The 13,502-nt window shown below is 44.3% G+C and overlaps 1 protein-coding gene across 1 annotated transcript in view; it reads right to left on the minus strand.

Moving 5' to 3' along the window:
• The window catches only part of HEPHL1 (hephaestin like 1), a 44,054-nt gene extending 30,870 nt beyond the window's left edge, over positions 1-13,184 (minus strand). Inside the window, exons 1-6 of the mRNA XM_063127161.1 lie at positions 12,948-13,184; positions 10,079-10,323; positions 7,281-7,493; positions 5,107-5,286; positions 1,933-2,187; positions 720-888 (exon numbers count right to left, since the gene is read on the minus strand). Of these exons, the coding sequence (XP_062983231.1) occupies positions 720-888; positions 1,933-2,187; positions 5,107-5,286; positions 7,281-7,493; positions 10,079-10,323; positions 12,948-13,117 (1,232 nt within the window). The 5' untranslated portion in view covers positions 13,118-13,184. The remainder of the gene's footprint in view (positions 1-719; positions 889-1,932; positions 2,188-5,106; positions 5,287-7,280; positions 7,494-10,078; positions 10,324-12,947) is intronic.
• Between the last annotated feature and the right edge of the window lie 318 nt (positions 13,185-13,502).

A 13,502-nucleotide genomic window follows, 5' to 3' on the forward strand; every position in this document is an offset into this window, starting at 1 on the left:
GTTATTGTGGCCAAAAAACCAACCATTGGTTAAAAAACACAACACAATAACCCATGGTGGGTTAAATAACCAACCGTCGACTATTTAAACCACCATTGGTTACTGTGTTGTCTGAACCCAGTCACACATTCATAGATGTGCCTTCATCCATACACACACACACACACATCACTTCTCAGAAAATCCTCCTGTGCTGCAATTAAGCTTTTAAAAAGCTTCCATTGGGAAGGATTATCTGTCGCCTCCCCTGCAGTCATCATCCCTGAAAATGCCCAGTTGCTGCACAGGTGAGAGGGGCAGAGGAGAGGCCGTGAGCTTGATGGGGAGGCCCCGCAGGCCGCATCCGGCCAACAGCCTGAACCTTCCCCACCACTACTATAGCTTATATGTTTATGGTGGGTCAGCTCCTATACTTCTGATTGGGGTCTGAGGCTATGAAAAAGTGGCTTGCCCAGTGAGTTTATGTCTGAGCTGTGATTTGAACCTGGAACTTTAAACATCACATGGGAATCCTTGTTCAGAGGATAAAATCAAATAGCCCTATGCAGGAAGGAAGGCGTGCAGATATGACAAATAAATAATAAATATCGTAAACTTTCCACCTCACAGCTTATGCTCCTAACTGCATCCATGACATTAGACCTGCGCTCATGAATATTTCAGTTTTCAGATCAAAGAAAACACAGGGAAAAGTGGAATAAACATATCAGGACACTTACCTGCCAGTAGCATTTAGAGCCTGCCCAGTGAATTTATCGATGCCACCAGGTCCATAATCCCAAAGAATTCTTTCAGCGGCAATAAAATATCTTCTTTCTTGACCACTCTGTTCAGGCTCAGTAATATTTTGACCGCAAGCCTTGATGTTGTATAATCCCATCATACCAGCTGCAGCGCAAAAAGCACACATGAGAAGCATTTAATCTATGTTGGCCTCCCCACACAGCCAATTTCCCCAATGCTGTAGTTTCTAAAATGGCTCGTTGGGGCATGTTAGTGTGCCGAAAGAGAAATGATTGTGCAGCGGTTCCCAACTCCGCCCGTGGGCATCTCCAATGAGGCCTGTGAAGGGGTCCCTAATGTGGCACCCACAAAACTTCTTATGTTTTTATTTTTAAGAACAGACTGGGCAGCCACCTCTCATAGATGGTTCAATTGGCACACTGCAAAGAGTTGGACTAGATCAGCCTTCCTCAACCTGGGGCGCTCCAGATGTGTTGGACTACAACTCCCAGAATGCCCCAGCCAGCTGGCTGGGGCATTCTGGGAGATGCAGTCCAACACATCTGGAGCGCCCCAGGTTGAGGAAGGCTGGACTAGTTGATCCTTGTGGTCCCTTCCAACTCCACAATCCTATGCTTTTATGATTCTATTTATTTTCATATCCATAGCAATGAATACATATGAAATGCATACAAATTTCTAGCAATTACACATAGGGCCTGTTTAGAAGACACCTTAAACCCTGCTGTTTAAAGCTTTTGGTTAAGCAGCAGGGTTTAAGGTGTTTTGCGCGATGCATTTTGCTAAACCCTGCTCACTCACTAACCACAGTCGGACCGTCTGCAGCAGGGTTTGCAGCTCTAACTGTGGCTTAAAGTGTTGTGTGCAGCAGCAAGGCTTGTGGTTAGTGCTAATCCCAGAAAACCACAGTTTTGCTAACCACAGAGCCTGAAGCGTTGTCTGAACAGGGCCATAGGCTTCAACAAAAGCAGCCCAAATATCTCAATAAGAATCCATTTGAAGTTGGGTTTTTTATTCCTCCTGTTCAAATATTGAAAGTGTTGTGAGGTCCTCAATCTATTGCATTATAGTACGTGAGTGTTTATCCTTCCAGTCTTTTAGCAATCAAAAGGACATGGAGAATCCATTTATGCTGACCATTTGCTATTTCAAAAATGGTACATAAATCTCATTTATAGCATCATGTACCTTTTATGTGTTGATTGACATGACAGGTCAAAAGCCACTCTCCGACATTCTTAGCGATCATTTCTGCTGTGATGAAGGTGGCTGGAAAGAGGCTGACGACATCGGCCCGGTGTCCTCGATTAATGAAGGTGTGATCAAAGAAATGCACAGAATGAATATCGCTCTCAGTTCCCATTCCAAACAAATACCAGGACACCAGTTCACTGGCACACATCTCCAGGCCAGGGAGGTTTCCGAAAACATAGCCATTAATTGCTATAAACATATAATGTAGTTAGAAGAGATGACATACCATGAGTTACAGAAGCTTTCCCCAAACTGGTGCCCTCCAGATTTGTTGGACTACAATTCCAGCTATTCAGGAGTCATAGAATCATAGAATAGTAGAGTTGGAAGGGGCCAATAAGGCCATCGAGTCCAATGCCCTGCTCAATGCAGGAATCCACCCTAAAGCATACCTGACAGATGGTTGTCCAGCTGCCTCTTGAATGACTCTAGTATGGGAGAGCCCACAACCTCCCTAGGTAACTGGTTCCATTGTCATACTGCTCTAACAGTCAGGAAAGTTTTCCTGATGTTCAGCTGGAATCTGGCTTCCTGTCACTTGAGCCCATTATTCCATGTCCTGCACTCTGGGATGATTGAGAAGAGATCCTGGCCCTCCTCTGTGTGACAACCTTTTAAGTATGTGCTATCATGTCTCCCCTCAATCTTCTCTTCTCCAGGCTAAACATGCCCAGTTGTTTCAGTCTCTCTTCATAGGGCTTTGTTTCCAGACCCCCTGATCATCCTGGTTGCCCTCCTCTGAACAAGGGGCCTATAAGGCCATCGAGTCCAACCGCCTGCTCAATGCAGGAATCCACCCTAAAGCATACCTGACAGATGGTTGTCCAGCTGCCTCTTGAATGACTCTAGTATGGGAGAGCCCACAACCTCCCTAGGTAACTGGTTCCATTGTCGTACTGCTCTAACAGTCAGGAAGGTTTTCCTGATGTTCAGCTGGAATCCGGCTTCCTGTAACTTGAGCCCATTATTCCATGTCCTGCACTCTGGGATGACTGAGAAGAGATCCTGGCCCTCCTCTGTGTGACAACCTTTTAAGTATGTGCTATCATGTCTCCCCTCAATCTTCTCTTCTCCAGGCTAAACATGCCCAGTTCTTTCAGTCTCTCTTCATAGGGCTTTGTTTCCAGACCCCTGATCATCCTGGTTGCCCTCCTCTGAACACGCTTCAGCTTGTCTGCATCCTTCTTGAATTGTGGAGCCCAGAACTGGATGCAATACTCAAGATGAGGCCTAACCAGGGCCTAATAGAGAGGAACCAGTACCTGACGCGATTTGGAAGCTATACTTCTATTAATGCAGCCCAAAATAGCATTTGCCTTTCTTGCAGCCACATCGCACTGTTGGCTCATATTCAGCTTGTGATCTACAACAATTCCAAGATCCTTCTCGTTTGTAGTATTGCTGAGCCATGTATCCCCCATCTTGTAACTGTGCATTTAGTTTCTATTTCCTAGATGAAGAACTTGGCTAGGAAATATAAACCAAATGCACAGTTACAAGATGGGGTGTTATTGCTCAGGGGACCAGGAAATCCTCTTTAATCCTTCCTGTCCAGGAGGATCTACAGTGTTTCTACATGAGCCTTTTACTTGCGCTCATGATTGCTCACTCACAGTAGTTTGTGGGTCCTTTACACGATGTCCTCCTCCTCTTGGGTCTCTCCCATGCTTATGGTTTTTTTCCTAGAGAGGAAAGTGTGGCATTTTCCCCCCTGAATGGCATTATAAAGCCCAGTGGAATTGCACAATTCCGCTATACCACAGTACCTCCTAGTGGTTGTGTCATGGAACATATAAAAAGGTAGAGAAAGAAAAACCCTGGAAAAAAACACGAGTAAAGGAACCGATCTTAATCCCAAAAGAATCTGGAAGCAAAAACCCCAGAAGAGTTTGGGATAAAAGCTTCATATAGAAATGCCCCCAGGGGGTTGGACTCGATGGCCTTGTAGGCCCCTTCCAACTCTGCTATTCTATGATTCTATGAAACAGCCTGGGTGGCTGGGGTCTGTTCAGGGCCTCCGGATTCTAAAATATCCAGGCAGATGCTGCAACATGCAGTTCAGTGGCTCAATGCACAGAGCAGGTGCACAGAGAACCCAAGCTTCCCAGTTCAGGCCCCAGTAGGGTGACCATATGGAAAGGAGGACAGGGCTCCTGTATCTTTAACATTTGTCTAGAAAAGGGAATTTCAGCAGGTGTCATTTGTATGCATGCAGCACCTAGTGAAATTCCCACTTCATCACAACAGTTAAAGCTGCAGGAGCCCTGCCCTCTTTTGTATCTGGTCACTCTAGTATAGCTCCTGCACCTTTAACTGTAATGACAATGAGGGAATTTCACCAGATGCTGCATGTATACAAATGACTCCTGCTGAAATTCCCTTTTCTAGACAACTGTTAAAGATACAGGAGCCCTGTCCTCCTTTCCATATGGTCACCCTAGACCTCAGCATGTGGTGCAGCTAGGTAATTTTAGATCCTAGCTTTACAAGGGACCCTTTTAGATAACCACCATTCTAAGGTTTGCAACTGCTTCTATGTTCCTGATATGTTAGAGCAACAACAACAAAACTGTTAGCAAAGCATGGTTTTAATACTCTGCGTATGTGCAGTTTTGCATTTAAAACTCACTTAAATCATAGCACCAGCAGGTCGACAGGAATAAAACAGAGTTTGTTTCTGATGCCCTCATCACCTGCCACTTTCTAGGTGGTCATTCCCCCACCCACCCCGGCAGGACTGCAGGGTCCTAGGTACACTACTGCCCCTCTGTGGCTCCTGACAACCACAGATGAAAGTCATTTCACAGTGAGTTGGTTCTAACATTATCTCTCTTGCACCGGATGAGAAGCTGAGACAGCACAGGGTTAAGCAATTCGCCTCTGGGTCAAATGTCAAATGAGAGGCACCACTACCTTGTCCTGTGCGGCCTGCATTTCAAGCTGCAAGTAGACCAAATGGAAAGCATTAATACTCTGACTCAAATCTTGACTCAACCCAGATTATATTTTCGAGGTTTTTGAATTAAGAGATGTATAGCAACTAGAAGTCACACCCAAAAATCTCCTTACAGTGCAAAACGAGTTTTGCATCCAATTGCATCAACTCACCGTGCATCTTATTGCTGAGCTGGAAATCTTCGTCCTCTTTATCAACAGTGCTGGGATCTAAGCAGAAGGTGTTTATATTCTCATCCAAGTACCAGCTGAGATTTTCATCTACAATGCTGAACATCAGGGCAAAGCCTTTTGGGTCGTCAGCCACTGATGCTGAAGTATTGCCTAAAGATCCTAAAAAAAAGCAAATTTTGCAGTTCAGTAAAAATATAGTAATAAATCTTCAAGCGGGTAGGCCTAAATCCTGGTGGGAGAGAAAAGTCAGCAGAAGGCCCTCAAAGAGGGGCCAAAACAAGATTCCCACAGCCTAGGAGGTGTCTTGATGACAATGCTTTGCCACTCAGTCCCTCGAAACCCCGCAGCAAGAGCGCACCCCCTGCCCAGCTTTCTCGTGACCTACCCTGGACCTCAATCCACCCCTGGAATGCCCCCAGCCTCAATCCGAAACAAGGTCGCCACCAAGTCACTCCAAGCAGATGGAGCAAAGAAGGTGGTGACCTTGGAGCAAAAGGAAAAGTCACGGTAAGTCAGTGACTTTTAAAAATTACAGTTTCGGGGGGAAAGCCTGTGGTGGCTGCAAGATGGCGGCTGTGTCATATAAACAACACAGTACCGACTCGCAGCAACCACGAGCTAAACAGGGCATATAAACAAGCCTTAGATGTGGCTGCTGAGAAGGATCTCTCTCGCATGCCCATCAGCATCTGACAGGACAGATTTAATGAACCAGCAAGCTCATACGGTCCTTAAGTATCTTCATTCTACATCATTTCCAGCTTTACATACCAGTACTTTGAATTGTGCCTAGTGATCTAGCTAGGGTGCTGGTGATGGCTTTAGACAGGGTGACCATATGGAAAAGAAGACAGGGTTCCTGTAACTTTAACAGTCATATGGAAAAGGCAGTTTCAGCAGGTGCCATCTGTATGCATGCAGCACCTGTGGAATTCTCTCATCAACACAACGGTTAAAGCTGTAGGAGCCCTGCCCTCTTTTGTATCTGGTCACTCTAGCTAAAGAGGGCAGGGAATTTCACCAGGTGCTTCATGCATACAAATGACACCTGAAGAAATTCCCTTTTCTATACAACTGTTAAAGATACAGGAGCCCTGTCCTCCTTTTCATATGGTCACCCTACTTTCAATAACCATTTGCATTACTTCAGCTCTGAAGCGCAGAACTAAGATTTCTCTTCTCCAGCCTTCAACCACCATCCCGTGCTTTACAATTGCTTCTTTGATCCTGATATGTTAGAGCAAAACCAAAACAAACACACTTTGCTAATCCTGATAAAAAGAAATACTCTGAGAATGTGCAGTTTTGCATTTTAAGCTCATGAAAATCATAGCAAATAATGCCTTGTGTGGCGCAGAGCAGTAAAGCAGCAGTTTCTGCAGCTGAAACTCTCCCCACGGCCTGAGTTCAATCCCAGCGGAAGCTGGTTTCAGGCAGCCGGCTCGGGTCAACTCAGTCTTCCATCCTCCCGAGGTCGGTAAAATGAGCACCCAGTTAGCTGGGGGAAAGGTAATAACGGTCAGGGAAGGCAACGACAAACCACCCCGCTATAAGGCCTGCCAAGAAAATGTCAGCGAAAGCTGGCGTCCCTCCAAGAGTCAGTAATGACTCAGTGCTTGCAAGAGAGGTTTCTTTCCTTTCCAAATCATAGCATCGTCATGATGGCAGGAATAAAATGGAGTTTGCTTCTCTTGCCCTGATGCTAAATACATTGACTTGGGAATAGAGACCATTTTCTTGTAGAAAAGGACAACATATACATATAATAAAAATTAGCATCTCTTGCCATGGATGGACCATCCTGGCCGCTCCCTGTCTATAAAGTGTTAAAAATAGGAAGAAAGCGGGGTCAGTCCTGGTGGGTCCCAGCATACCTTTGCTGGCCCAGGTGCTGACAGTGGGCCTATTTGCTCCTGCTCCAATCACCAGACACATTTGGAGAGGCCCGGGCTTTGGTCCTGAAGTCCAGGCCTAGCTGTACCATTGATTGTGCCCAGAAATGGACCAGACTGCTCAACCATCCTCCCTACCATTGTTTGCCTCTGCTGGATATCGCCATGCATCAGAATTCTTTAAAGTAGACCTGCATAACTTGTAACCCAAGAAACCAAACCTCACCGCCCGTGGGGCTTTCAGGATTCTAAGCTCCGTACCTTTCTTACAAACCAGCAGTGGTCCGATTAACCCAGTGTTGATATCTTTTGGCGTGTCGATGTGTGAATGGTAAATCCAAGTTAGGCACCGTGGATCAGTCGAAGTAGGTGCAAATTCGTCTGTAACTGGCCAAGTATATGTATAATTGGTTCCAGGAAGAACAAAATCGTCTTCTTTGCTTTTGCCACTTGTTCCATCACGGTAGAGGGCTCCTGGTGTAGAAAAAGTAAGAAGTCAGTTATAAGACTAAAATCTACAGTATTTCTCTTCAAAACCATAATATCATTCCCTCTATTTCTGAATTTCAGAGGTGAGTGTGGATCCTTCTGTAGCCCAAAAACATCACCCATGTGAAAGAGGAATGTTTCAGCAGGGAGAACCCCCAAGTCTGCAGAAGTAAAAAGCTCATGGAATGTGGAACTCAACAGTAGCACACTCTGGACTCACCTTGTTGGAAATATTGCAATCTCACCTGCAAGTTATAGGAAGGGAGCAGCATTGCAGTTAGTCAATTAATGCATGGGAAATTTGGACATAGTTAGCCTTAGGATCTCTATAGGTTACAATGTGGTTTTCTTCTCCTCCACCCCTCTCTCTCTCTCTGACCTTTCTCCATTGCTGGGAGCACATGCTTGCTCCCTAGCACCTGCCTGTATTATAGAACCCAAAGAAATAGACTAACAAACTCCTTTTGAAACCCTATGCTGTACCTGCATTTGTATGTGCAAGAATACTTGTTCTGAAGCTCAGTGGGGTCCAATCTACACCAGTGATTTAATGCAGAGGGAAAGCCCTTCAGGGTCGTTTGGGACACATGACATTGCGGGCCAATCTGCAGCAATACTGCAGCTTCCCTTGGGAAAAGCTGCATTTTTGGAAAGTCCTTTTAGTGCATCTTTTTTCCTTAAAGGGGCTCCCAAGCAGTTCTGCTACAGTGTGCCCCATCCCTCCACATTAAATCCTGGGCATGCCTATTTCTGTGACCTGGCTGTGATCTGGAAGTAACCTGGTCAAGAGATGGGGCCTCCCTCTTTTTCCTCTCCATTCCCTCTTTTTGAACAATGGTTTCTTCCCACTTAGCACTATTTCACATTTACAAACATTTACCTATTGAGAACTCCAGGGTATCTGAAAGTCCGCATTCTCCCTTTCAAGCCTGTCCGTGCTTTGAGATCTTCAGGAGAGGCCCCTCTCTTGGTCCTACCACCATCACACGCATGCCTGGTGGGAATGCAGGAGAGGGCCTTCTCGGTGGCTGCTCCAGGGCTCTGGAACTCCCTTCCCGGGGAAGCTAGACTGGCTCCCTCCTTGGTGTGCTTCCAGAGGCAGGCAAAAACTTTTTCGTTCCGGCAAGCCTTTGGCGAATAGTCTGGACCTCTGTTTATGCACTGGACTTCTTAAAAAATTGTTATTTGTATTTTAAATGTTTTAATATTGAACTACATTTAATTATATTTTTAACTTTTGTATATTTCTATATAAATGTTTTAATTGTATATGTTTTAATTTTGTAAAGCCACCTTGAGGCCCAGTATTGGGGAAAAGGTGGGATATTATAATAATAATAATAATAATAATAATAATAATAATAATAATAATAATAATAGTGACTTTTTCCCACTGAGAAAATCAGTGCCAGGCTGTTTCCCCACAGTAGGGCTGCTTTCCCTTTCAGAATGCAGCTCCCTCCAATCAGGCAGGATTTTGCACTAGGGGTTTGACCATTCACAGAACGCGGCCTGTTTTCTCCCTGCTTAAAGGCACAGTTTTGCTATTCTGATCTGTCAGGATAGCAGCATGACTCATTCATAGAATGCATCTTGTTTTCTCCATTCATAAAAAGTTTTAATCTTTCACAATGTTGCAATGGTGGATGAGAGGGGAGAGGTGTGGGGTTAAACCAGTGGGGCTTAATTCATGGCTTCCGGTGAACTTCGCTAAGCAAGAGAGCAGGGACAGGGGCAGGGAACAAGCCTCTCCACCCACCCAACTCTGAGGTATGGGGCTTTCAAGCGCTGTGTGACCCATGCAAAGTGGGTTTTAGATACAGTATACTCCACTTTTCTTGCTTCACGTGTCCCTGACGGACCGAAGCCAATTTCATGAAAATCCGGATAATACCTGAACATGCTTCTCATTCTGTTTTCACGTTGATGACCAGTGGCTGACTTTGGGCTAGTCACTGACTTTCAGCCTAACCTACCTTGCACGGTTGTTGTGGAGATAAAATGGAAAAGAGAGGGTTCCATCCAAGGGCGGGGGGAATGTAGGATATAAATGTAATAAAGAAATAAAATGATGGCTATCTGGAACCTCCACGTTCAGAGGCAATATGCCATAGAATCCCAGCTGATGTAGAGTGGCAACAAGAGACTTTTTTTTTTTGCCTTTTATCCCATTTGGGGGCTTCCTGAAAATGTTGGGCTGGATACTGTGAGAAGCAGGATGCTGGATTAAATAGACTTTTGGTCTGATCCAGCCATGGCCTTCTTATGTTGCTCAGCAGTCTAATCGATGTGTGGTGCAGATTTGAACCCAGGTCCCTTTAGTCTAACTCCAGCAGACTATTGCAGGGGTAGGCAACCTGATGCCCTCCAGATGTTTGGGACAGCAACTCCCATAATCCCTCACCACAGTGGCTATGCTAGTTAGGGCTTCTGGGAGTTGTAGGCCAAAACATCTGGCGAACAGCAGGTTTGCCTAACCCTGCTCTATCCTTATCACCACACTGGTTCTCAAGGGTAACGGAGGGGGGGGATCTAAAATAGTAAGAGAGAAAAGGAGCTCTTTATTTTACCTTCAGAGTCTTTTTTATAGAAGACTCCATGTGGATGGACAGAATAAGGCCGAGAAGCAAAGTTCTTCAAATGAATAATAAAAGTATCTCTTTCTTCAGCTCTCAGCACCGGACCAAGAAAACCCAGCCAAGATGGTTTGGCAATTTCTTCAGAGTATGTTTCATCTGTGAACTGTCTGAAAATTGCCTTCTTGTAAACGCGGCCTACCCTGTCGTCTCCTCTTCTAACATACACAATTGCTTCTCTGAAATGCAGAAAGGGGAAGTGTTAATACTGATTTTCAATGAATGAGGCCTAATCTACACAAAGCAGGATATTGCACTATGAAAGTGGTATGAAAGCAGTATATAAAAGTCAAGAGCCACACCAAGCAGGATATAGCGGTACGAAAGCGGTATATGGTCTGTGTCAATGGGCCCCAACAGTTGTCAGTGCACTTCAATACTGCTATGAAGCAGTAGTATGGCTCCTGTCTTTTATATACCGCTTTCATAGTGCAGTATCCTGCTTGGTGTAGATTAGGGCAGGGTCAAAACTGGAAGAATAGATTGGACTTCAGATACTGCTGCACCTCTGGAAAGAAACCCATGCAGGACCTCACAACAGAACAGATGTGAACTGGAAAGTCAACATTTAATTGTATGCATTTAGCATAAATGAACCCCTATAAATGTCTAACTCTTGGGAATCTGAAAATTCGAAGAAGGGCCATAGATCTTAAACAAGGAGTTCTCAGCACGGATACAAGAGGCGGTGAACAGTTGGTAGGAGAAGATGTGAAGAAGACAGAAGGCAGCATCTTCAGGGATGGAATGCTGCTAAAGTGTATTTAAGAGGTGTTTTTATTTCTACGTCTAATTATATCCATAAAGAGAGATTTAAATACAGTAAAATGAATTCTTATTCATCCCTAGTGTAGAGGGAAACTGTACACATAAGAGAACCTCCTTTATCAATGGAAGCGCTCTGATTTTCCCTGATTTTCCAGGATTCTAAATTGCTGGGAGCTCTCTGTTACAGAGAGTCACATCTACATATAAAAAGTGAAGATAACAGTGATGGGGTGGAGGTGAGTTAGTGCACTCATCTCCAGCACCCCTCCTTGCGAGTAGAGCCTTTCCAAGCTTAGAACACATGAACAAGGCTATAATATTTTGACTTCAGTAGCTTAGTTTGCTTAACTCTGACGTCCAAAGAAGTAGAATTGGCAGGTCTACATTTGATCAATAAATGCCTACAAAGGACTGTCTTTGCACACCAGAGCTTTGGAATTCTAAGAATTTGCTCTGCCCAACACCGCATACCTCTTCAAGCAGCAAAAAAGATGAAAAGAAGCAAACACGATGCAACAACATTTAAAAACTGAATGAAGAGTAAGAAGACAACTCACTATTTCAACATTAGATGTTTATTCAACTAAAGGACAATTAAACTATTGAATTAGGTCATACATACGTGACGTGATTAAAGAATAATGCCTTGTACCATAAAAAGCCACCTCTTAAGAGATCAAAAGCTATGCTTGGCAATGATTTCCTCCCCAAGGTTATTTGCAAATACTCAAAGATATGTAGAAAACGAGACTTCTCCTCAAATTGAAACGCCTCAACAAATACAATGTAGGAAAGATATTGTTTGAGAGCTCCTGCTCCTGACATTTGACAAATGTTTCATAAAGCATCTCACTTCTTCATGGCCTTCATAAACAGGGGATTTAAGAGTGCAAACCTATGCATGTTTAGGCAGAAAAAAAGGGCTACAACTCTCAGCATGCTGGGAACTGTAAAACTTTTTGGGTCTAAACATGCCCAGGATTGCACTTTTAATCTCTTAAAAATGGCTTACCCTCAAGGTCTTTTTCCACATTATTTCCCCCCATTCTGCCTACATGGGATAATTCCAAAAATGAGCGTGAATAGCCATGCAAGCGCTCCTTTCCTTTGTCTACACAAAAGACCTTTTCAGAAAGCTATTTGTTCAGAACCAGTCATGAAGTGGTAAATTTTGAAGTGCAGACTCTCATCGTGATAGTCCCCAATGCCACGCCTCCAAGGAGAGTAAAAAATGCAGCCTTATACAAGCCTTTGTAGGACTTTTGTAAAGCCAATGGGTCATGATTCCCCAATCAGGACCAAGCCGCCCCAAAATACTTTGTATACTGCTATTGGGAAAATCCATTATTCCATCAGCTGCTTGAGGATTAAAAAGGCCACAGTTTTTGGGCCCTGCTTCACTATGGCACCATGTAGAATAAATGTGCATTGGAAGGAATGGAATCACAATGGAAGGCTCTGCCCCCAATTTACATAAGTTTAAATGTATGATAAGGATTTCTTCTATAGGGTAGTATCCAATGTTAGTCCTTCATAGAATAGACTCATTGAAATTAATGAGCTAATGTTAGTGACAGCTGACTTAAATCCCATTCATAATGGCACTATGGAGGATTAACGTTGGATACTACCCAGTATCTTTGTATTACAACGCAAGGAACATGAAATGGGATAGGACTCCCGTCCAAATCAATGAGAAGCCTCCAGTCAGTAAGCTTGGAAATTTTTAGCACTGTGCCTTGAATATACAGTCAAAACCAATGAGAAGCAGCTAAAATAAATTTAATCAACCAACACATTACTTTTAAAAACAACAACCCTACATAGTCATACATTTAGGTTGCATTTTCAAGTCGCTTAAAGGGAATTTTTCATTGCCCAGACATGCTTTGGGGAGGGGGGGAAACCAACCAACCAACTTGGAAACCCCAGAGCTAAACATGCATCTGGGAACAGAGATGTGAAGAGTGAAGAAAACAACCTTAAAAACAACATTCACAACTCGGTGCCAATAAGGAGCCCTACTTTGACTTACTCATCCTCTGTGAGGTTTTGTCCTGTGATCAAATTCTTCCCAGTTGGTGCATAGTCCCAGTTCTCCTCCACAATTCCGATATAGTATGTTCTGATAGCTCCTTGTGCTAAGAGTAAACGCCAGAAGATTGTACAGGTTAGAATGCAGGGAGCACGCTTCGCAGAAGGCATTTGTGTGTGTTTGTGTGTCTCAAAACTAGAGGCGGCAAACGTGTGCTCACCTCTCCAGCCCACGAAAATTCCAACTAGTCAAACAGGAAGAACGGACAAAGCCATGCTCCTCCCATTCAGCAATTTGGGGCTGATGAAGGGACAGGCCAGAAAAACTTTGAGCAAGCAGAGAAAGGGCCTGTGGTGTGGGGTTGCCATGCCGACGGGCCTGCTGCCAGGCTTTGAAGGCCTCCAGGATGAAACTAGTGTTGTTTGTCCCTCAAGCTAAATGAAGAGAGGGACTTATTTGTGCATTCGGATGCTTTCCTCAGCCCTCTGCACCTCACGAAAAGGACAGTGCCACAGGGTTATAATTACTCGTTCTTTGGCCGTGCATTTGTCGAAA

This window comes from Elgaria multicarinata, chromosome 5 (genome assembly GCF_023053635.1).
Source record: "Elgaria multicarinata webbii isolate HBS135686 ecotype San Diego chromosome 5, rElgMul1.1.pri, whole genome shotgun sequence".
Classification (NCBI taxonomy): Eukaryota; Metazoa; Chordata; class Lepidosauria; order Squamata; family Anguidae; genus Elgaria; species Elgaria multicarinata.